At 59.6% G+C, this 24261-nt stretch overlaps 1 protein-coding gene across 3 annotated transcripts; it reads left to right on the forward strand.

Moving 5' to 3' along the window:
* Nucleotides 1-1486: 1486 nt before the first annotated feature.
* LOC133057613 (angiotensin-converting enzyme) lies at nt 1487-23231 on the forward strand. 3 transcript variants are annotated; one of them, XM_061144318.1, is made up of 25 exons: nt 1487-1747; nt 2407-2574; nt 3192-3285; nt 3724-3867; nt 4262-4453; nt 4998-5095; nt 5463-5635; nt 6006-6229; nt 6632-6776; nt 7062-7160; nt 7410-7532; nt 8094-8305; nt 8962-9098; nt 9903-10061; nt 10351-10438; nt 12220-12363; nt 12517-12708; nt 15581-15678; nt 15878-16050; nt 18174-18397; nt 18703-18847; nt 20224-20322; nt 22076-22198; nt 22440-22627; nt 22795-23231. In XM_061144318.1, exons 1-25 carry the CDS (start codon nt 1502-1504, stop codon nt 23022-23024), a joined length of 3918 nt encoding a protein of 1305 aa, XP_061000301.1. In that variant the 5' UTR covers nt 1487-1501; the 3' UTR covers nt 23025-23231. The 3 variants fall into 3 exon arrangements, with proteins under 3 accessions (XP_061000301.1, XP_061000302.1, XP_061000303.1); XM_061144319.1 differs by lacking the exons at nt 1487-1747; nt 2407-2574; nt 3192-3285; nt 5463-5635 and having other exon boundaries at nt 3727-3867; XM_061144320.1 differs by lacking the exons at nt 1487-1747; nt 2407-2574; nt 3192-3285; ... (7 more) ...; nt 7410-7532; nt 8094-8305 and adding an exon at nt 8403-8869.
* Nucleotides 23232-24261: the final 1030 nt, after the last annotated feature.

Genomic DNA, 24261 nt, shown 5'->3' on the forward strand with positions numbered 1-24261 from the left:
GAGCCCTGCTCTCAGTGGGGCTGCTCTGATCCCAGGTGCCCACTTCGCCAGTCCTGAGGTGTCCACTGGTATAAAGGAAAGTGAGGGCCCCAGCCCTCCTCGCCCCTTCTTCCCCTCCCCTCCCTCCTGCCCCCCTCCACTGACAACGCCCTGCCACCCCCTCCTCCTAGGCTGGGGCAGCCACCCTTCTCTTCTCCCCACCTCCTTCCTCCTCCACACATCTCCCTGGCACCATGCCACCTGACAACCCAGCATGGGCACGGGCCCCTCGGCCTCCTGCACCCACTCCCCAGGTGCGGCGAGCCCACGGCTGCAGAACAGGTGGGAGTCTCCTGAGCAGCTGTGGCCGGCTTCCCTGCTCCCTCTGCACAGCCTCCGCTTCCTCCGTCTCCCTGTCCACACCCTTGTCGGTGTCTGGTCCGTCCCTCCCATCTCTGGGGATGACACCGTGATGCTCAGCAGCCTAAGGGAAGGACCCTCAGCCTCCACAACCGCCTCAAGAGGATGCCACTGTCCTTCTTCCCCCTTGCCTGTCACACAGGGACACTGGATGAGGCAGGGAAAGACTGATGGGGAGTGGAGACCTGGGGTGACTGGGAGCAACCCATTCAACCTGGGTCTTAGCATCTTCCTCTGTCATCTCTGTTGTCATCTTTGTAGCGCTCCAAGTTGGCAAGTCTGTGTGATTGTTCCTGCCTGAGCGAATGACAGCATGTGTGAAGGAAGCAGATGTGCCTGTGGTTCTATGCCCCCCCTCCCAGAACAGCCCCCCCATTCTTTCCCCCATCTAACCCACCCCCCCCCCCCGCCAGTCCCCAGGTGAACCGGGGTCCCTGAGCCTCCACCCAGATGCCTGCAGAAGCTTAGGCTTTCCCCGACCCATGCGGGCCACACCCTCTGCCCCCAAGGCCTCGTGAAGAAGCGGGACCGGGTCACGGTCATTAAACCTGTCTCGCGGCACTAGCGACTCTGAGGACAGCTCCCCCACCTTGTCACTCCGAGCCCAGAAAGCCCCGGGCAGTAAGGCTGGAAGACTGAGCGTCAGAGGCCGCTGGGCTCCGGGTCCCTGCACCGAGGCTGATGGAAGGGGAGGGCACGCCGGCAGGCTGGGGTATTCCAGCAACTGCTGGGTCTCTCAGCTTCACAGGTGTGGGGTGGGGGTGGGGGTGTTGAAGGAGGAGGGGTCCTTTCCAGCCTCCCCTGCGAGAGCCTGACCTAAGGCCCGTCCGCCACGCCCTCCCACCCCCACCCCGGCTGCATCTCGCCGGGGACCGCCTCGGCCACTCCTCGGCCCGGTGCCCCTGCCCGGGGCGGGCCAGGAAGCCTCGGTCCCCGCCTCACTCCGCTAGGCCCGCGCAGCGGCCGGGGGACTTTGGAGCAGAGGAGGAAGCGCGGCAGGGCGGGGAGGTGGGGGTGTGTCGGAAGGCGCGGCGGCGGCCGGGTTTTATAACCCGCAGGGCTGGCGCTGCGCGGGAGAAGGGGCTGCGCTGCGCACCGCACCATGGGGGCCGCGTCGGGTCGCCGGTGGCCGCCGCTGCTGCTGCCGTTGCTGCTGCTGCTGCCGCCGCCGCCCGTGGTCCTGGCGCTGGACCCCGCGTTGCAGCCGGGGAACTTTACCGCCGACGAGGCCGGGGCGCAGATCTTCGCAGCCAGCTTCAACTCGAGCGCCGAGCAGGTGCTGTTCCAGAGTACGGCCGCCAGCTGGGCGCACGACACCAACATCACCGAGGAGAACGCGCGGCGCCAGGTGGGCGCGCGGGCCCGGGGCGGGGGCGGGGCCCGGGCGGCCAATCACAGCCCGGCGGCCGGGCGCTGGGGGGCGGAGAGTCCCCGCCCCGCGCGCGCGCGCCCCCGGCCCGGGAGCAGCGGGGTCCGGGAGGGGTCCGCCTGCCTCCTCTCCAGCCACCCCCCTCCCAATCCCAGAGCGGTCCCAGCAGACAGGCAGTCGGTTCCCTGGCCCGGTGCTGGGCCCATGGTCCTGCCCAATAAGGAACCGAATGGATGAGGCCGGCCACTCTGACCCCGAGTCCTCCCCAGGTGGCGGCGCCGGGGGTGACGGCGGGCTGGATCCGCGGCGGTCTTCGCTGAGGGCACCCGCTCTGCTCTGGGCTCTCCCCCGCTCTCTGGCCGCACCACCTTCCCCTCGCTCCCTGTGCCTGTCACCGCTCATCGCTGTCTGATCACCCTCTGCTCTCCCTGCCTCTTACTGCGCGTTTCTGCTCCACCGCCTCCCGGAGGCAGACCCCCCCCCCCCCCAGCCCCGCCCCAGGTCTTCACCCCCAGGGCCCAGTTGAAGGGAGCAGTGCTCCCACCAGCCCCGGTCTCCAGAAGTCCTTGACCTTCCTCCGCTGCCCCAGCGCCATGGCCTCCCCTGTTTACCCTCTCGTGCCCTCCTGGTGCCCACAGGAGGAAGCAGCCTTGCTCAGCCAGGAGTTTTCAGAGGCCTGGGGCCAGAAGGCCAAGGATCTGTTCGACCCGATCTGGCAGAACTTTACCGACCCCACACTGCTGCGCATCATCGGGGCCGTGCGCACCCTGGGCCCCGCCAACCTGGACCTAGAGAAGCGGCAGAAGGTGGGCCTGAGGGGTGGAGGCAGAATTCGCCCGGGTACCCTCCCAGTGCCCACGGTGGTAGTGAGAGGTGGGGGTGTCTGGCCAGGAGGGACCACAGGACCTCTACTGGCCCTGACTGCAGGGGAAGCCCCTGTGAGCAGAGTGGATTCCTGAAGTATTGATTTCCCTGGAGATGACGTGAGAGAAGTTACTTTATATTAAAGCAAGTGTCACGGAGTAGAAAGCAAAATTCAAGTAAACAGTGAAAGATGAAACAGGGGTTTTCAAAGTTTCTCCATAGGTGGTTTGGTTTAAGGGCTTCCTCCGAAAGGTGGAGAGGATATCAAAGTCAGGAAAAGAGAGGGATTTGGTCTCAGGTAGTGGCCGAGCTCAGAATTGAACCCTGCTCCCTAGTTCTCAGGACGCCAGTTTCCCATCTCCACAGGCGCGCTCCAGTGGTAGCGAAACCCGTCCATTCACGTTCAGATATGCTCCGGGTGCCACAAGGCGGCCTTGTCCAAGCCACATCCCCTTCTCGGGGCATCTACCCTGTTCCTCCCATCAAAAAGAGGAGGGGGCGACCAGATTAGCTCCGAGGGCTGTTCATCACTAACATTTTCTCAACTCTAACTCCCCAGTACAACGCTCTGCTAAGCAACATGAGCAGGATTTACTCCACAGCCAAGGTCTGCTTCCCCAACAAGACTGCCCCCTGCTGGTCCCTGGACCCAGGTAACAGGCCTGAGTCTCCTGTCTCTGTCTTCCGGGGCTTCCTGCCCTTCCCCGCCACCCCGCGGCCCCCAGGAGGATGGCACGTTTCTGCAGAGAGAGGGGGTAAACCCAAAGGCCTGAACCTCTGATTAGAACCAGAGTGCCTGATGCCCCCACACCCTGCTCCTCCAGGCCGACTGACTTCTGGACTCTCCAGCCTCCAGCCCCGACCCCACCCTCACCCTCACACCTACTTTTCCTCTCCCATCACAACTGGCCTTCATTGTCGCCACCTGGTTTTCCCTTAATGGGCCCTCTCATCCCCGCCAAGAGCCCGCCACAGGCCTTAGACTACCCCCCCCCCCCCACCACTGCCATGGCTTTCCTTACAAACCTCCTCCTATATTGCTGACTTCGAGGCAGCAGTCTCTGAACTGACCCTGCCCGCCTGTGTCTCAGAGCTCACCAATGCCCTGGCTTCCTCACGAAGCTACGCCCTGCTGCTGTATGCCTGGGAGGGCTGGCACAACGCCGCGGGCATCCCACTGAAGCCCCTATACCAGGACTTCACTGCCCTCAGCAACGAGGCCTACAAGCAGGATGGTGAGCACACCCACTCGGCCTCTGTGTGGTGCTACCCTCCCGTCTTCTGTCTCCACTGGGCCCCGAAACACAGAGGGTGGCCATTACGATGCCTCCCTACACTGGTGCAAGGCCACACAGATGGTGGGTGGCCACACTGGGCTTTAGCCCCGTCAGCCCCACGCTGCCCCTCCTGGCACTCCTCCCAGCTGTAGGGCTCATATGTGTCAGGATCTGTTTAGCTGGAGTTGGAGCAACCGTAGTTAGAAAACTGACAGCAGTAACCCCCAAGCTTTCCCTTGCACTGAGCAGGCAGATACACTGGCCCTGAGCCGGGAGAACGGCCAGGTGATAGCTGGGGGGGAGGTGCCAGAGCCTGGGGCCTGAACTGCACCCCCAATGCCACCCCCCCCAGGCTTCTCGGACACAGGGGCCTACTGGCGCTCCTGGTACGACTCTCCCACCTTCACGGAGGATCTGGAGCGCCTCTACCAGCAGCTGGAGCCCCTCTACCTGAACCTCCATGCCTACGTCCGGCGCGCGCTGCACCGCCAATATGGGGACAGATACATCAACCTCAGGGGACCCATCCCCGCTCACCTGCTGGGTAAGGGCCTGGCCTCACCTCCACACATGACCAGGGTCAGCCTCGTCACGTTTCACCTTTCAGAGTATTGCATTGCTCATTCGCCCGCACGTGAACCCATACAGTCGGCGATCCTTCTCATGATCACTCCTGTTCAGATGGGGGCTTAGGGTGCAAGAGAGACGTGGCACAGGGCAGAGAGCCAGTAAAATGCAGAGCCAGGAGCCACCCTGAAGGCTCTAGCTCCAGTGGAGGAGGGGAAAGAACCCCACTTTGTGTCCCAGAAAGCCGGCGCCGTGGGCCCGTGTCAAGGTTGGGGGAGGGCAGGGACCTGGCGCTGTCAGAAAGGACCCCGGCCGCATCACCTGGGCACCTTGGCCTCTGCCAGTCCCAGGGAATGCAGAGCACTCGGGAGTGTGGGTGGACTGCCGTGTGAGCCAGTCAGGCGGGCTGTGGCCCCGCAGCGCCCCAGGTCCAGACACCAGGGGTGCTGTTCAGTAACGCCTGCGGAAGCAGGCGCTGGCTGGGCTGGGCGCCAAGCTGTCGGCCCCCCTCCTCTGTCTAGGGAACATGTGGGCCCAGAGCTGGGAGAACGTCTACGACATGGTGGTGCCCTTCCCCGACAAGCCCAATCTTGATGTCACCAGCACCATGGTGCAGAAGGTAAGCTCGGAGTCAGGCCCGGGCGGGGGCCATGAGAGGGAGGAGACATGAGGAGCAGAGGAGCCGCAGCCTGGAGTGTGTGTCCCCGCCGTGCGCTGGGGCCTGTGTGCTCGCTGAGGTGCCAGTTCTTCCCTCAGGACCCCGCCGGGAGGGGAGGGGGGCAGTGAGCAGCAGGCCACTTTTGTTTATCCAGTAGCCAGTAGGGGCCCTGCCTCTGGGAAGGGAGGCCGTGGAGCAGAGGTGCTCTTTGTGAGCAGGGAACTGACCTGAGTGGGGGACCCCAGACATGCCCACGGGGGCAGCTGGGGTGGGCTCCAGCAGCTGGCCCCTGACCCGAGTGTGCCCCCCCCCACCCCTCCACCCCCAGGGCTGGAACGCCACACACATGTTCCGGGTGGCAGAGGAGTTCTTCACCTCCCTGGGGCTCCTGCCCATGCCACCCGAGTTCTGGGCAGAATCCATGCTGGAGAAGCCAAGCGACGGGCGGGAGGTGGTGTGCCACGCGTCTGCCTGGGACTTCTACAACAGGAAGGACTTCAGGTCTCGATGCTGGAGGCGGCTTGCAAGGCTCCCAAAGGCCAGGCAGCCGGGCCACAGGGAAGCCAGCTCCCAGGCCCACCTCTGCTGTAGCTCCGAGACCGGCCGGGAGGCTGGGTTTCTTCCAGGGCTGCCAGTAGGCTGCTTTCACTAGGCAGCTCTGACAGGCAGCCAGCCTTGTACCTTGGAACGGAGGGGAAAGGCTGGGTGTGGGCTGGGGCAGGGTGAAGGTCTGCCTGTTCGCACCAGTTCCTTGGAAGCCCGGGACAGCGCCCGCCTGGCTTCTTTCCCTCTGGCACCAGCCTCCCCAGGTGTTCTCTGGTCCCTGTCCTGCCCATCCTTCGCCCTCACACACACCCTCTCCCTGCCCCAGGATCAAGCAGTGCACGCGGGTCACTATGGACCAGCTGTCCACAGTGCACCACGAGATGGGCCACGTGCAGTATTACCTACAGTACAAGGACCAGCACGTCTCCCTGCGCCGAGGCGCCAACCCCGGCTTCCACGAGGCCATTGGGGATGTGCTGGCCCTCTCCGTCTCCACTCCTGCCCACCTGCACAAGATCGGCCTGCTGGACCAGGTCGCCAACGACACAGGTATGTGAGGGTGGAGAGGACCCAGCCCAGCCCACCCAGACCCCACTGGGTCCCCCAGCAGGACCCCACTGGTCGCTGCTCCCATCTGCCCTTCTCGTTTCTGCCTCCCTGCCCCACATCAAGCAGGTCTGGGGATCCACCCAGGCCTCAAGCTCCCGCGTGCTTGGGACTCCCAAGCTTCTGCATGCTTGGGAGTCCCAAGCTTGGGACTCAAGCGTGGGACTCCCCCGAGTCCCAGCTCCACGGCCCAAGCATCCTCTTCCAAGCAGGATGCCATGGTCCCAAAGGCTGGCACTCCTTTCTCTGCATCTGCCCACCCTGCCGGCCTCTCCCCCAGGGCCCCCTGTCCCAACTGGATTCCCCCTCTCCCTCTGACCTCTCTCTTATCTCATCTCCCAACAGAGAGCGACATCAACTACTTGTTAAAGATGGCACTGGAAAAAATTGCCTTCCTGCCCTTTGGCTACTTGGTGGACCAGTGGCGTTGGGGGGTCTTTAGTGGGCGAACCCCCCCTTCCCTCTACAACTATGACTGGTGGTATCTTCGGTGAGCAAAGAGGGATGGAGAGGGGCCTCATCCCAGGGGCCCTCACCACCTTCCCAGATACCCTGCCTCCTGCCTCCCTCCTCTACAGGAACACCTCCCCCCTCCTCCTCAAGGCATTCTTCTTTCCTGCCTAAAACTCCGTGGGACAGGTGGTCATCCCCAGGTCTCCAGGATGGGGAGGGACGGCCAGTGGAAATGCCTGCTTGGCAGCCTTTTCTGCAAAGGGAAAATCAGCCTGTGTACAACCTTCGGGTCCTAAGACAACTTAACCACATCCTCTTCCAGAACCAAGTATCAGGGGATCTGTCCTCCGGTTGTCCGAAACGAAACCCACTTTGACGCTGGAGCTAAGTTTCACGTCCCAAATGTGACCCCATATATCAGGTATTGCCCCCAGTTCTGGCACACCTTACTTTCTTCCCCCTGTGCTGGGCCCCCACATCCCAGGCTTGTCCCAATACTCCCCTGGACCCTCCACAACCTGGAATTCGAGTGGGCCTCTCTCCTGAGCCAAGCTTGGTTCTCAGTTCTCCCGCAAGGCAGCCCGTGATCCAGCCTCTGCCCTGTGGAAGCTAGCTGGGCCCCAGGCAGGGGGTCTCTGCCATCCCCCTCACGCCCACCCTGTGCCTGCAGGTACTTCGTGAGCTTTGTCCTGCAGTTCCAGTTCCACGAAGCGCTGTGCAAGGAAGCGGGCCACCAAGGCCCCCTGCACCAGTGTGACATCTACCAGTCCACCCAGGCGGGGGCCAAGCTCCGGTGTGTGGGGAGTTTGGGGGGCGAGGGGAGAGCTCGGTGAAGGGTGTATCGGGTGGGGGCACCACCACCACGCCAGTGGAGGGAGCCCTTCTCCATTCCCACTGCTTTTCTTTCTCTCATCAACTGCTTGTTGAGTGGGCTTTCTGGCTGGCATGCATGATAAGTCACTTCATTCTTGTCCGACTGTTTGCAACCCCATGGCCTGTAGCCCGCCAGGCTCCTCTGCCCAAGGGATTCTCCAGGCAAAAATACTGGAGTAGGTTGCCATGCCCTCCTCCAGGGGATCCTCCCCACCCAGGGACTGAATCTACATCTCTTACATCTCCTGCAGGGGCAGACAGGTTCTTTACCACTAGCACCACCTGGGAAGCCCCTCTGGCTGGCCTAGGGCAGGACAAATGTCCCCCTTTCACAGAGCTCCTAGGCCCTGAGACTTAACACGGCCATTCTTGCCACCCAGTGGGGAGAGAAGTGGCCAGAGGTGGAGCAGGTGGGCCAGGGCAGCAGCCACGGATCCTGGCCTGAGAGCCCTGTGCCCACAGCACCCGCTCTGCCCGACAGGGCGCTGCTGCAGGCAGGCTCCTCACGGCCCTGGCAGGAGGTGCTGAAGGACATGGTCGGCTCAGACAACCTGGACGCTAGGCCGCTGCTCAGCTACTTCCAGCCGGTCACACAGTGGCTCGAGGAGCAGAACCAGCAGAACGGCGAGGTCCTGGGCTGGCCGGAGTATCAGTGGCGCCCGCCGATGCCCGACAATTACCCAGAGGGCATCGGTAAATCCTGGGGCAGGGTGCCAAGGGTTCTCAGTTCTGGGTTCGGGACCCAGGCCCCCAGTTCACAGTTCCCGATCAGCTTGTCCAGCCAGGCCCTGGCGTCCTGCCTGGAGGGTCAGGCAGCCCCCTGAGCACTCGGCAGGGCCCTGGGGTAGAGTGGGCACATCTTTCCAGCCTCCTGGGGAGGGCGTGCCCAGATCTGAGGCCCAGGCAGGGGGGCTGGCTGGCGGGCACACTGCTCTATGAGGTCACACTGCAGGTTCCGCTCTTATTGGCCGGGGGCGGGGGCCGCAGGGCTCTGCTCTGCTGCGGCCATGGGCCATGGTTGGGCTGCTCCAGGACTGCCTCGCCTCCTCCTCCTCCTCCTGCTCTGCTATGGGCGCCCCCTGCTGGTCCCCGGTGAGGGGACCACCGGCCAGGGGACCACCAGCCAGGGGACCACCAGCCAGGTGACAGTCAACCAGCAAACAACCAGCCAGGCAACAAGCAGCAGTCAGACAACCATCCGCCACTCAACCACCCACCCCTCAACAACCAGCAGCCCGAAGAAAGCCCAGAGCCCAAGTGGGATTGGCTGGGGGGCGGGGCGGGGCGGCCCGGGCCACGGCGGGAGGGCGAGGGGAGGCCTGTCTGTGTCCCTCTGCTCCGTCCCGCAGACCTGGTGTCCGACGAGGCCGAGGCCCGGAAGTTTGTGGAGGAATATGATCGGAGATCCCAGGTGGTGTGGAACGAGTATGCCGAGGCCAACTGGAACTACAGCACCAACATCAGCGCAGACAACAGCAAGTTGCTGGTAGGGGCCCCTCCTCCCACAGGGCCCGTCCTCTGAAACCCAAGGTGATGCAGGCCGCCATCCCATCCCCAGCATCACCACAGTGGGGACATGCTGTCAGAATTTGTGAAAAATCCCTGTGGCGTATTGAAAAGCATCCGATTTTAGGTTCGGGTGGGCACACGCCCAGTGCCTAAACAGGTTGTTTTTCGTTAACAATCTGTTGTTGGTAACGGAATGATTTGTGCAGAAGTAAGTGATGCCAAAGTCAGTTTTTAAAAAGACTGAAGGCTCCTGTGTGCCACCCATAGCAAGGGCTACATCTGCCCCCCGACCTCGACCCCCTCTGCGTCTGTGTGGCTGAGCAGAGATCATAACCACGGTGAGCCATGGAGAACTAACGTTTCATGAAGACCCATGTGTACTGGCCACTGTTCCTTGGCACTCAACATCTGTTGCCTCGTGTATTCCTCAACAGTCTTGCAAAGCCAGTGACCTTATTCCCATTTTACAGCTGGGACCCTGAGGCTCAGAGGCCACAGAGAGAATGCCAAGCTGCCTCTGTCCCAACAGCATTCAGGATACGGGGTGGGCTTTCCTTCTCTGCCTCTGCCATGCGATGTCTTGCTGGCTGAGGGCATGTGTACTGCATACAGGACATCACAGACAGTCCGGGCTGCGGAAGGTCTTTATGGGCAAAGGCAGCAACTTGATAAAGCCGCCCCCCGACACCCAGCCTCTTCGACTCCCGCACGATGGCTCCTCCTAGGAGTCCTTTCCAGAGCTCCTCCTGGGCCTCATATATGGCTCCCCCTGTGCCTGCAGATGGAGAAGAACTTACAGATGGCAAACCACACTGTCAAGTACGGCACCTGGGCCAGGAAGTTCGACGTGACCAACTTCCAGAACGCCACCATGAAGCGGATAATAAAGAAGATTCAGGATCTAGAGCGGGCGGCATTGCCCGTCAAGGAGCTGGAAGAGGTGGGAACTTGGAGGGCAGGGTGGGGAGAGGGGGTGGGGGACCCCAGGCCAGGAGAGGGTCCCAGCTCAAGGGGCGGCATGTGGCCTTCATGCTGCTTCCCCCGCTTCAAGTTGTCAAGTCCTGACTTCCACCCCTTCTGTGCACACCCCCAGACTCGCTGAGAAGGAAGGGCTTTGGGAGCCCCCTCCCCAGCCCATAGCCCAGCAAACCCCCCTCCCCCAGCTCCCGCCCCGCACGAGGAATAGGAGGCCAGGTCTGTAGCTCGCTGCCCCTCTGCTTCCCCCGCAGTACAACCAGATCCTGCTGGACATGGAGACCGCTTACAGCGTGGCCTCCGTGTGCCACAAAAACGGCACCTGCCTGCGACTCGAGCCTGGTGAGCACAGTGGGCTGTGAGCGGGAGGCCCGGGGAGGCTGGGGTGCTGGCCGCGAAAGGGCGGCGTTCAGTTCCGACTCAGGAGGTCAGCATACCCAGGAAACGCGCTTCCTTCTTTTCCACCCGTGGGGCTTCTCCGCCACTGCTTAGAACCAGCCCAGCTTCATCTCTGCACTGGTCCCCCAGCCGGCCCGGGGCCCGCCCCCCGCTCCGCCCTGCGCTCCGCCCTTCAGAGCAGGTGTATCTCAAATGTTTCTCTCAGGGGCTTGGACTCCCCTCTAGGCACCTACTCCCCTCGCGCTCCTCCCTGGCCCCCACCCCACCCAGCCTGCAGAAGCCGTTCCCACCTCACTCCCTCCAAGGCCAGCAGGAATGGACCAGCTCTGGCGAGTCCTCTTCCTCTCACAGGAGACAGGCCGGTCCTTCTTTACCTTCCCCCTTCTGAAGGAGCTCAGCCCCGACACCCCAGTACCTGCACACAGAGACACCCCCGGCCCCCTCTGACTGACCGCCCCCCATTCCCAGGGTCAGGGAACCAGAGACATAAACATTTTTCCTGAGGAATCTCCACCCAGAAACAGTCTCTTCCTGGCCCTCTGCCCAACTCCCACTTTAGAACAGTCACAAATAGAAAGGGAAATGGAAAATAAACAGGAGAGAGAAGCAGTATTCCTAGGACACGGTTTGGCCTCGGGGTTGTGTATGTGGGTAGGCACGCAAGTGGGGGTGGATATACATGTGCGTGTGTTTGTTTATGAACAAGAGTGTTAGAGGGAATGTGGCCTCCACCCCCCCATCACTCAGCCCCTTGATCTGGGGCTGGGCTGTCGGATCGCTGACGGTAACAATAAGAGCATCCCCCAAAACAGAACACTCACATCAGCAGAGGACAGATAAAAACTTCTCAAAATGTGTTTTCTCCCAAACAAAGTTACCTTGAATGTACTTCCTCTGTGTAAAGTGGACAGCGCGTAGCACATCTCAGCACAGAGCGCGGGTCAGCAAGGGGTGGATCCCTGCAGGCCTCCGTCTCAGGCCAGGTCAGGCAGGAAGCAGGGCCCCCTTCACACCTGACCCACGTGCTCACGGCCTCCTCATCCCAGCTCTGTGAAGGCCACGTCAGCCCCATGTAACCCATAACCCAGGAGGCCACGCATCCAGGCATGGCTTTGACAGGACACGGATCCCAGGTGGTGCTTGAGTGGCTGTCTGTACTTGGCCCGCACAGCGGTTATTCAGGCGGTTCAGTTATAATGTGTGAGGGGCACCCTGGGCCCGCGGGGATGCAGAGATGTAGGAGGACCAGTCCCTACTCAGGGTCGTCCTGCCCCCAGGCCGGCACTATCCCCATCTCACAGATGGAGAGAGGTCAGGAGGAAACCGACCAAGAACCCCCATCTTTTGACCTACAGGCTATTTCTCCCAGGGAGGGGTTGGCAGGGGACAAATGGGGAGCAGCAGCTCCGGGGCCTGGGCCCTGGGTTTGTGCCCCAGCTTGGCCACTTCCTGGCTAGGAGATGCAGCCATGTCACCAACGGCTTGTGTGGAAAGAGGGTCAAGGGCACCCCTCATGGGGCTGTGGCAGCCCTGTGGTTGCCTGAGGTCATGTCCGTGCAGCGCCAAGCCTGGGCCTAGCACCTGTAAGCCCCACAGAAAGGGCACCAGCCTGTCTCCAGTTTTCCCCGACCTGTGCTGCCCCTTCCCATCTTCTCCCAGCTCTGGAGGAGGTGGGAGGTGAGCCAGGAGCTGGGGGCTAAAGCCATCCCACCCCTCCTGCCCAGATCTGACCAAGCTGATGGCCACATCCCGGAATTATCAGGACCTGGCCTGGGCGTGGAAGAGCTGGCGGGACAATGTGGGGCGGTCCATCCTTCCCTTCTTCCCCAAATACGTGGAGCTCACCAACAAGGCCGCCAGGCTCAATGGTGAGTGCTCCCTGCAGGGTCAGCGGGGCCCTCAGAGGGGTCCTCTGAGACCTGAGAGGTGAGGGGGGCAGTCCTTGAAGGAGGGAGTGCTGCGGGGACGGTCAGGTGTTCAGAGAGCCTGGCCGCACCCCACCCCCACCCCCACCCCCACAGGCTACCAGGATGGCGGGGACTCCTGGAGGTCCATGTACGAGATGCCCTTCCTAGAGGAGGAGCTGGAGCAGCTGTTCCAGGAGCTGCAGCCGCTCTACCTGAACCTGCACGCCTACGTGCGCCGGGCCCTGCACCACCACTACGGGCCCGAGGTCATCAACCTGGAGGGCCCCATCCCAGCCCACCTGCTCGGTGAGCGCCAGCGAGGCGGGCCGCGGTCCGAGGGCAGAGGGCGGGCTGGGGAGGGTCTGCAGGGGACACTGGAGCCCGGGGCAGGGGAATGTTGCCAGGGCCGGAGTGGGGTGCGGGTTGGGGGCGGGAAGAAGAGCCCCTACTTGCGCTTGGTGCCACGTTTGCTATGGATCCACATGGCCCCGGTCACCAGGGATGGGGCAGTGCACAGAGTTCACAGGCCTGTCCTGGGGAGACTGCCTCCCAGGTCACAGCACCAGGCAGCATGAGGGTGGGGAGGGGGCTGGGAGTGGGAGCTGAGAAGGCCTCCCCAGGAGGGGGCTGTGAACAAAGCCTTGAAGGGCGAGAGGTTCTGACCGCTGGAGAAAGTGGTCATGTCAGGAGAGAGAAGGGTAGACACGATGTTCAGGCAAAGGAGCTGGGAGGGTGTTGCTGTCGTCCACTCAGGTGTGTCGGATTCTTTGAGATCCCATGGACTACAGCACGCCAGGCTTCCCTGCCCTTTACTATCTCCCAGAGTTTGCTCGAACTCATGTCCATTGAGTTGATGATCCAACCATCCCATCCTGTCTTCCCCTTCTCTACCCTCCTGCAATCCTTCCCAGCATCAGGGTCTTTTTCAATGAGTTGGCTCTTCTCATCAGGTGGCCAAAGTATTGGAGCTTCAGCTTCAGCATCAGTCCTTCCAATGAATATTCAGGGTTGATTTCTTTTAGGATTGACTGGTTTGATCTCCTTGCAATCCAAGGGACTCTCAGGACTTCTCCAGCACCACAACTTGAAAGCATCCCTTCTTCAGCTCTCAGCCTACTTTTTATGGTCCAGCTCTCACATCCGTACATGAATACTGGAAAAACCATAGCTTTGACTGTACGGATCTTTGTCAGCAAAGTGATATCTCTGCTTTTTAACATGGTTTGTCCTTTTTAAAACTAGGTTTGTCATAGTTTTTCTTCCAAGGAGCAAGTGGCTTTTAATTTCATGGCTGCAGTCACTGTCTACAGTGATTTTGGAGCCCAAGAAAATGAAGTCTGTCACTGTTTCTATTGTTTATCTATTTGTCATGAAGTGATGGAACCAGATGCCATGATCTTAGTTTTTTGGATGTTGAGTTTTAAGCCTGCTTTTTTACTCTCCTCTTTCACCATCATCAAGAGGCTCTTTACTTCCTTTTCATTTTCTGCCATAAGGGTGGTATCATCTGCGTATCTGATATTATTGACATTTCTCCCGGCAGTCTTGATTCCAACTTGTGCTTCATCCAGCCTGGCATTTTGCATGATGTACTCTGCATAGAAGTTAAATAATCAGGGTGATAATATGCAGCCTTGATGTACTCCTTTCTCAATTTGGAACCAATCTGTTTTTTCATGTCCAATTCTAACCATTGTTTCTTGACCTGCATACAGGTTTCTCAGGAGGCAGGTAAGGTGGTCTGGTTTTCCCATCTCTTTAAGAATTTTCCAGTTTGTTGTGATCCACATAGTCAAAGACTTTAGAGTAGTCAGTGAAGCAGAAGTAGATGCTCTTCTGGAATTCTCCTGCTTTTTCTATGATCCAATGGATGTTGGCAGTTTGATCTCTGGTTCCTCTGCCTTTTCTAAATCCAGCTTGTACATCCAGCTTGAAGTTCTCGGTTCATGTACTGTTGAAGTTTAGTTTGAAGGATTTTGAGTATTACCTTGCTAGCATGTGAAATGTCCCCTCATTGGGGACCCTCATTCTCCAGGGGTTGTAAACTCAGATGCCCTGAGTGCATGAAGTGGGCAGTTGGAGACAACAGGGGGTGGCAGGGACTGGGCAAGTAGAGGCCACTGGGTTCCTGTGTCTGTTGGACCATTGGGCAGTGTTCCTGGGGGGTGCCTCACTGTGAACAGGGAGACTAGATGGGGCCACACACTGTTTACAGATCATGAGGGTGACCCCCTTCCAGCTTTGGGTCTAGTTCTTTGCAGCTCAAGAGACCAGCCACCCTTGGTCCCTCTGTGGTGAGACCAGAGAATGCCGGCTCATTGGCCGAGAAACACAGACCCCAGGAAGAAAAGCAGGTGCCTGTTGGCCTGGGAGCTGGGCTCAGAGCAGAGCTTGCGCCCCCATCCCATTCTGTCTTCTCACTCACTCTGACCCTCACTGACTTGCACCCATAGGCTCCACTTGACATCAGCTCAAACTTAGTCTTCTTTGGCCATGAAGGTGTTAGTTGCTCAGTGGTGTCTGACTCTTGCAACCCCATGGACGGTAGCCCACCAGGCTGCTCTGTCCATGGGATTTCTCAGGCAAGAATACTGGAGTGGGTTGCCATTCCTTTTTCCAGGGGATCTTCCCAACCCAGGGATGGAACCTGGGTCTCCAGCATTGCAGACAGATTCTTTACCATCTGAGCCACTTGGGAAAGCTTCTTTACTCTCATCTTGCCCTAAATGCCGGGGCATCAACCTCTCCTAAATGAGGGCAGTTGGGTGATCCTTTTTTTTTTTTTTTTTTTGGTTTTGTGTTAGGTCTTTGCTGTGACACAGGCTTCTCTAGTTGGGGCTCACAGGCCCTAGAACATGCAGGCTCATTAGCTGTGTGCAGGCTTAGTTGCCCCATGGTATGTGGGATCTTAGTTCCTTGACCAGGGATCGAACCCACATCCCCTGCATTGGAAGGCAGATTCTCAACCACTGGACCCCCAGGGAAGTCACAGGAGGGTGGTTCTTGCCAGCTGACTGCGTAAACTGACCTCAGGTGACGTGGACGGGACACAGCAGTGGCTGGGCAGGTTATGATCAGCTGGACTGGGATCTGGTCCCTCACGCTGTGCGACGGTACCGAGCCTAAAATACACCACTGTGTCCCCTCTCTCTGCATCTCATCCTCTACCTGCCTCCAGGGAACATGTGGGCACAGAGCTGGTCCAACATCTATGACTTGGTGGCACCCTTCCCTTCAGCCCCCAAGATGGATGCCACGGAGGCCATGATAAAGCAGGTCCGCACTGGCCCCCTCCTCGCACCCCTGCTCCTTCAGGGCGGCCCCAGGGCGTGGGGCGGGGAGCCCTGCCCCAGGGGGAGAGGGCCCCCTAATTCAGGAGCTGCTTCCAGCTTGGCCCTCTCCCAGGGCCCTCCCACGGTGGCATACAGTCCGTCGCCACCGTCCCCAACTTCAGCAGAGCTCCGTCTGTTTGCAGGGCTGGACACCCCTAAGGATGTTTAAGGAAGCAGACAATTTCTTCACCTCCCTGGGGCTGCTGCCTATGCCCCCCGAGTTCTGGAACAAGTCGATGCTGGAGAAGCTGACCGATGGGCGGGAAGTGGTGTGCCATGCCTCCGCCTGGGACTTCTTCAACGGCAAGGACTTTAGGTGCGTCCGGGGTACGGGTCCTGAGCCCAGAGGCCAAGGAGACGAGTCCAAGTCCGAGCTGGGGGCGGAGGGTTTGGAAAGGTGGACCTGGCCTCAGCGTGGCCACCAGCTTGTGGCAGGGGAACCCCATCCACCACTCAAGGGTCTCCTTGAGCGCTGACCAGCTGCATCAGCTCGGGGTTCCAGCTCACAGTCCTGGGGATGAGCCTTGTGTGAGCCGCCAGCCAGCCTCCCTCTCGGGCAGGCCCTGTGCACAGCGGACCCTCTCCCTCCTGCCTGTGCCTTGAAACGGGGAGACACACAGGGGTGTGGGGGCTTCACATCACACAGATCTACTCACTCTGACAGGGCTCAGGAGCTGTCTTCATTGGTGGACAGTATTTCAGTTACTGCTGTGTATCACACCAGCCCAAAACCCAGGGCTGTAAAACCACCATTTGACTATGCTCATGATTTTTTAATTATTATTTTGAATGTATTTATGGCCATGCTGGGTTTCTGTGGCTGTGCGAGGGCATTCTCTCGTTGAGGCAGGCAGGGGCTCCTCTCCAGCGGCAACGTGTGGGCCTCTCACTGTAGTGGCTTCCCTTGTTGCTGCTCACAGGCTCAAGAGTATGGACTCAGTAGTTGTGGCTCATCAGTTTAGTTGCCCCATGGCATGTGAAACCTTCCCAGACCAGGGGTCAAACCTGTGTCCCCTGCATTGGCAGGCTCCTTCTTAACCACTGGACCACCAGGGAAGTCTGCTCGTGATTTTATGGGCCAGGGATTCAGGCAATGCACAGTGCAAATGGCTCGTCCTGCCTTGCAGTGGTGGAGACCTCTGCTGGGGCAGTTCTGATGGCTGCAGACGATTGGCATGGCTCAGCGGGGTTTCGGTCTGGGGCTGTGCTCCTGGCTGTCGGCTGCCTTCCTCAGTTTTTCTGTGTGGCATGTGCAGGCGCAGGGACGCTCACATGGGCTCCTGCATTCACATGCTGGGTGCCCGGGCTGGCATGGCTGAAGCAGCTAGGGTCTGGCTGGATGTCTCTCTCTAGGAGAGCTTGGACAGCCTCATGGGGTGGCAGCCTTAAGTGGTCAGATTTCTTACGCGGTGGCCAGCATCTGCAGAGCAAAGGCAAAAGCAGCCAGATCTCTTAAAGACTAAGTTAGTCCAGAACTGGGACAGGTCACTCCTGCCACATTTGCTGGGCTAAAGCAAGTCACAAGGTTCAACCAGTCACAACCCAGGTTCAAAAGAAGATAAAGAAGTTTCCACCTCTTGGGAGAAGTGGCAGAGATGGTGAAGTATCTCTGATGAGAAGAGTGGACTCAGAGGTCCTGGAACAAAGCGGGCAGGTTCACTGGCTCACCTGGCCTTGGGCTCTTCTTTCAGAGGCATGGAGACCAGAGCTTCAGGGCTGGGCGCAGACAGATAATCTCAGGGGTGAGGGCTCCTTGGGGAACCTCGCTTGTATAGGGAGTCCTAACAGAAGGTGGGCAGACCCCAACTGCATTGTCACTGGGGCAGCTCTTTCCCCTAGCCATAGAATGACAGAAAAGGGTCCACTGAGCTTAAAAGCTCTGGTTAGATCCAAGGGTGAATTTCCTCGGCTCACAAAAGACGGAAAGGGACGTGGAGCCCCTGCTCAGACAGCTCAGCAGATGTCCCGTCAGTCCTGGCCCTGAGAAATCCTGGGGTGATCTGCCTGCTGGCATTGGGCACGTGGGATGCAGAAGAGCCTGGACACTGTTGTTTCCTTCAGGAAACCTGAGACTAGGGAGAGACAGAACGTGAGAAGAGGAACCACAGGACCCACGTCCTAGAAAGTCACTGACCATGACTGAGGGTCCCCATGCCTCCAGAGCTCATACCTCGCACAGTTAGAAAGCCACACACACAGCAGTGCAGACCTGAGGTGTTCGGGGAGCTGGAGGCAGGGGGATGGCCTGGAGGACTGTGCTTTTCCCAGACTGGGAACTAGGCATTTCCCAGATTGCCTCCATTGCTCCTTTTGGTTTTCCTCCCCGTGATGCTGTGTTCCTTGCATGTGGCGGTCCTGGGGGTCTGCTCTGCGAACAGGGTTGGCAGGGGCCTTTGCCCCAGGGCTCCTCACTGTCTCTCTCCCACCCCCGTGTTCCAGGATCAAGCAGTGCACCTCGGTGAACATGGAGGACCTGGTGGTGGCCCACCACGAAATGGGCCACATTCAGTACTTCATGCAGTACAAGGACTTGCCCGTGACCTTCCGGGAGGGAGCCAACCCTGGCTTTCACGAGGCCATTGGGGACGTGCTGGCCCTCTCTGTGTCTACCCCCACACACCTGCACAAGATCAACCTGCTGAGCAGCGGGGACGGCGGCTACGGTGAGCGAGGAATGGGGGGATCCAGGCGGCCAGAGGGGCCGAGAAGGGGCAGCGAGCTTGGGAGGCAGAGAGGAGGCTCCATGGGCCACAGGCAGCGCCAGGACAGAACATGGGGAGCCAGGGGACAGCCAGCAGGGAGAGCAGGAGGGAAAACCCATCCCAAGAGGTGGGTCGCAGGACCCAAGGAAAAGCAGGTCACCCTGCCCACTCCACCCACTCTACCCACTGCACACCCGCTCAGCCCACTGCTAGGACATGGCGGGAGGCAGGCCTGGATCTGACATTGGACTCCCTTCTCTTGGCAGAGGAGGACATCAACTTTCTGTTGAAGATGGCACTCGACAAGATCGCCTTCATCCCCTTCAGCTTCCTCGTCGACCAGTGGCGCTGGAGGGTGTTCGACGGAAGTGTCACCAAGGAGAACTACAACCAGGAGTGGTGGAGCCTCAGGTTCTAGAGCCCTGCTGTGGGGTGTGGGCCGGGGTCTCCATGGGGTGTGTGCCAGCGCCTGTGTCTGTGTGCACCTGGTGTGTCTGTGTGGTACGTAAGTATGTGTCTGTGTGTGTCCCTGCATCTGTGTGTACCTGGTCTGTGTGTATGGTATCTAGGTGTGTGTATGTGTGCCTGCGTCTGTGTGCACCTGGTGTGTCTGCCTGTATGGTGTCTCGGGGTGTGTGTGTGTGTGTGTGTGTGTGTATGTGTGTGCCTCTGTCTGTATGTACCTGGTGTGTCTGTGTGATATGTAAGTGTGTGTCTGTGTGTGTCCTTGCATCTGTGTGTACCTGGTGTGTCTGCCTGTATAGTGTCCAGGGGTGTGTGTGTCTGTGTGTGTCCCTGCGTCTGTGTGTACCTGGTGTGTCTGCCTGTATGGTGTCTAGGGCTGTGTGTGTGTGTGTGTGTGTGCGTGCGCGCCTCTGTCTGTGTGTACCTGGTATGTCTGTCTGTATAGTGTCTAGGGGTGTGCGTGTGTGTCTCTGTGTGTGTGTACCTGGTCTGTCTGTGTGTATGGAATCTAGGTGTGTGTGTGTGTGCCTGCATCTGTGTGCACCTGGTGTGTCTGCCTGTATGGTGTCTAGGGGTGTGTGTGTGTGTGTGTGTGTGTGTGTGTGTATGTGTGTGCCTCTGTCTGTATGTACCTGGTGTGTCTGCCTGTATGGTGTCTAGTGGTGTGTGTGTGTATGTGTGTGCCTCTGTCTGTATGTACCTGGTGTGTCTGTGTGGTATGTAAGTGTGTGTCTGTGTGTGTCCTTGCATCTGTGTGTACCTGATCTGTGTGTATGATATCTAGGTGTGTGTCTGTGTGTGTGTGCCTGCATTTGTGTGTACCTGGTGTGTCTGCCTGTATAGTGTCTAGGGGTGTGTCTGTGTGTGTGTGTGTGTGCCTGCCTGTGTGCACCTGGGGTGTCTGTATGTACGGTATGTAATGGTGTGTGTGTGTGTGTGTGTGTGTGTGTGAGTGATGGGGTACCCGGGGGCAGTGACCCACAAAGGCACAGCTGCATCTTGCAGGAGTTGTCAGCACCCAGGGCAGGCCCAGGGCAGGCACCATATTGCCTTGATTCTCCCCAAACAGTGAGTGTTAGTCACTCGATCATGTCTGACTCTCTGTGACCCAATAGACTGTAGCCCGCTAGGCTCCCCTGTCCATGGGATTTTCCAGGCAAAAATACTGGAGTGGGTTGACATTCCTTTCTCAAGGATATCTTCCCAACCCAGGGGTCAAACCCAGGCCTCCTGCATTTTTGATGGATTCTTTACCGTTTGAGCCACCAGGAAGTGCTGCTTGTCCCCAAATGCTCCCTCTAATGTGTCTTCCTCCTCCACAGGCTGAAGTACCAGGGCGTCTGTCCCCCACTGGCCAGATCTCAAGACGACTTTGACCCAGGGGCCAAGTTCCACATTCCTGCAAGTGTGCCTTATGTCAGGTAACAGGAAAGGGAGGAGGGCATCAGGAGGGGCAGTGCCTCCGCATGGTGTTCAGACACCTTTGCTACCCCTTCCAAGAGCTACCTGCTCCAGGAGCTACCATCAGGGCGACCTGGGGACCCGTGCGTGGCACACTGTGTCTGGGCCACTCACCTGTAACCAACACTGACGTTGTTTCACTCTTGTGATACCATGAGAGCCCCCGCCCTCCAGACAGTTGAAAACAGAAACTTCACTATAACCGACTAATGGTTATAAGACCTTGGTTAGTTAACATGAACCATGACCCACGGCCAGACCGTGCCCTGAGCACTATTTGCTCATTTCTACAGCATTCTGTTCCCTTATATGTATTGAACATATTTCCTGTGACATAAATTGAGTTGCACTTGGGATACCTTCTACCCACTAGAGCTAGGATTAGAGACCCAGCTGAATGGAAGGCCGTATTATTAGGGGTACAGGGTCACAGCCTTGGGATTAGACAGCACAGGTTCAAATCTCATCTCCATGACTATTCCCTTGAGTAAATCCCTCCGTTGCTGCAAGCAACAGCTTCCCCACCTGTGGAATCCTGTTGCAAGAGTTCACGTCTTAGCATAGTCTTAATTCAGAACACGCTTGGGAACCGGTGGCCATAACCTACCATCATTAAATCACTGTCTTAAATGGAATGCAGAAACAGCAGCGCCATCAGTCATGCAGCCACCGCATGCATGTGCCCTCTCCCTCTGGGTGCTGCAGGGGAGCTCTGGCTGGGGGCTGGGAAGGGTGATTAGAGGAGCTGGAGCCCTCCTGCGAGGCAGGGATATCTGGGGCAGAGGGCCCCTGTGCTCCCTGGAAGGCCAGTGAAGGAGGGCTTATGCCAACCATGCCCAGCCTTCCACCCCAGCACCTGGCGCAATGTCAGCACAGTCAGGACCTAATAAATAAGCATGAGGTAGGTGAGCTCTGTGCCCGAGTCTAGGAAGGAAGAGAAAGGCTACTCAGAGGCTCCAGGGAGCAGCGGGGGGAGCAGGGAGCCAAGGAGAATCAAGGGCACCTCCATGCAGGCCTGACCAGCCAGTGCGCCAGGGTGACCTGCAGAGAGACCCTCCGCCCGCCTTCCCAACATGAGCTGGCACTCACTTTCACACAGAAGCCAGCCCACGTGACAGCTAGCTTCTGGGCTTAGCACAGATAATTCTCCAGGAGGGAGCGGGCAAAGGGATCGCCCTCCAGATTCTGACCAGCAGCCTTGGCAAAGCACATACAGGAAAGGCCAGGAAAGACAGTGCACGTGACTTGTGCCCAGCCTTCCCGCCTGCACTGCTGTTTCAGGACATTCAAAACCTCCCCACATTCAGAGAGGCTGCTCCTCCTTGACCGGCAGACTTCTGCAGGGAATTCCCACTGCTTTGGGATAAAGGAGGTCATTTGGGCTGGCTTCCCTGCCCGGTCAGAGGCATGACCCTGTAGGCAACACTTCAAGGACAGAGACATCGTTTCTGTGTCCAGAGCAGCCCGCCACATCTCTGATGGTCTCTGCCCCACCCCGCCTCGCCCATGAGCATCCCGAGCTCTGAGCGGCTCTCCCAAGGTGCTCCATGCGGAGGCAGCTCTGTGGTGGTAGGCAGGGAAGGAGGCCTGGGCGACTCTGCAGGCCAGGGCAGGCTCACCCTGACGTCATGGCAGGCAGCGGGAGGCAGGGGGGCTGGGGCTCGGTGCCACTGCCCCCAGCCCCCGCCCCAGGCCTGGCCTGCCCTCCTGCAGGTACTTCGTCAGCTTCATCATCCAGTTCCAGTTCCACCAGGCGCTGTGTCAGGCGGCAGGCCACCAGGGCCCCCTGCACAAGTGTGACATCTACCAGTCCAAGGAGGCCGGGAAGCTCCTGGCGTGAGTCTCCTCTGGCCTTGCTCTGACCCCTGTCCTCCCCATGATGACCTACTTCCCAGTGGAGCTCTTCCGGGAACACCTATCATGCCTTTGGCCCGGGTCACCCGTTCCCCAGAGCCCCAGACCTGCCCAGGCCTCTCAGTCCCGGGGGGAGCGGAGGCTGGGATGTGAGACTGGGATGGGGGCAGGGAGCCTCCCAGCCTGTCTCTCTGACTCGGCTCCCCTCCTGGGGCTCCCCCAGGGATGCCATGAAGCTGGGCTTCAGTCAGCCGTGGCCCGAAGCCATGCGGCTGATCACGGGCCAGTCCAACATGTCGGCTGCCGCCATGATGACCTACTTCAAGCCGCTGCTGGACTGGCTCGTGACGGAGAACGGGCGGCACCGGGAGAAGCTGGGCTGGCCTCAGTACAACTGGACGCCAAACTCGGGTACCGCCACCCACCCCCCCTGGGCCCCAGGGCAGCCCCGGGGCTCGCTCAGGGCTGGGGCGCTCCCACGTTAAGGCAGGTCGGAGTCCGGCCTCCGCGCTCAGGGCTGGGGAGCCCGCGGCGTGCCCGGCCCCGCCCAGCGCCCGCTCTCCTTCCTCCCCGCCCAGCTCGCCTGGAAGGCTCCTTCGCGGGCCCCAGCCGCGTCAACTTCCTGGGCCTGAACCTGGAGGAGCAGCAGGCCCGCGTGGGCCAGTGGGTGCTGCTCTTCCTGGGCGTCGCCCTGCTGGTGGCCACGCTGGGCCTCACCCAGCGGCTCTTCAGCATCCGCCACCACAGCTTCCGCAGGCCCCACGGCGGGCCCCAGTTCGGCTCCGAGGTGGAGCTGAGACACTCCTGAGAGGAGACCCGGGAGGGGCCCTGCGCTGCTCCCACCGCTCACCCCAGCCGCCCCCTCCTCCGCCTCCTGCCTCCTCCCCTCGCCAGCCCTCCGGACCGCGGGCCACCATGGCCCCTGCCGCCTGGTCCCCAGAGACCCAGAGGCCCCCCTCACGTGGAACCCTCTCCCCGTCTCCCTGTGGATACAATTAAAGGTTCTGCCTTCCCATCTGCGTCTGTGTCCCTCACGGGGAAGCCAGGGACAAGGACGGGGAAGCTCCCTCGCTTCCTGCCAATCAAGGGGGGGTCACTTCTCAGGGGTCTTCATCTCTTTCCAAGAAGAGGCTGGAAAATGCCCCCGAGCTCTGGCCCCAGCACCGCCCAGCGCCCAGGCCAGTCCTTAGTCCAGCCCGGGCAGCTGGCCCCCGTCCTGCTGGGGCAGGCAGGCCTGGCCAGGCCTGGGCACTGGCCCAGGAGGGCCCTGGGTGGCAAAGGGGGAGCAGACATTCTGGGATGCTGGAGCCCTGCCCCAGCTATTCCCATAAATGGTCCAGTCCCCCGGACGGAAGGCTCCTGGCTGGCCTCTAGTTCCCCAGGGGGGAGCGCCTTGCCGGCTGAGGGTACAGAACTGGCCCGTGCCTGCCCCAGCTCCGTGTCCACTCGCACACGTGCTCAGAGCCACCGGAGTACTGCCCGTGGAGCCCAGGGTCAGGACCCTTAGCCCCAGCTGGGCAGAAGCAGGTGCCCACGCAGCGATTGACTGCGGGGACCACCCCTGCCCCTGCCCCTGCCCCCAGCACACGCCCTCACCCCGAGCCTTCCTCAGAGGCCAGCCTGGTATTGAGGGAGTATCATTTTGAGGGACATTTTAAAATCTTTTATCTAGATGTTTATCGTGGAAAAGCTAAAAAATACAGAAATGTATAAAGAAAAGCCCTTTATATCAACACCAAGAGATAAGCACTGTTGACATTTGGTATACATAGTTCCAGCCTGTTTTTCTCAACACATATTTTAAATCTGATCACACTGTATTTACAGCTGTGTAACCTTTTTCCAGTTAGCGTGAGTAGACTGTCTTTTTCTTAATATTTAAATGCCAAACCTAGAACCTGGCCAAAGCCTGGCCCCCCTGGGAGGACCCTTGGCCCTGTGCCTCTTCTTGGTTTTGCAGATAAGACCTGGCCCAACCCTAGTATCTGTCCCCCTAGTATCCTTTAGTTCCACAGCTTCTGCACCCTGCCAGTCTCCAGCTGCTA

The sequence above is a fragment of the Dama dama genome, chromosome 5 (genome assembly GCF_033118175.1).
Source record: "Dama dama isolate Ldn47 chromosome 5, ASM3311817v1, whole genome shotgun sequence".
In the NCBI taxonomy this organism is placed as follows: domain Eukaryota; kingdom Metazoa; phylum Chordata; class Mammalia; order Artiodactyla; family Cervidae; genus Dama; species Dama dama.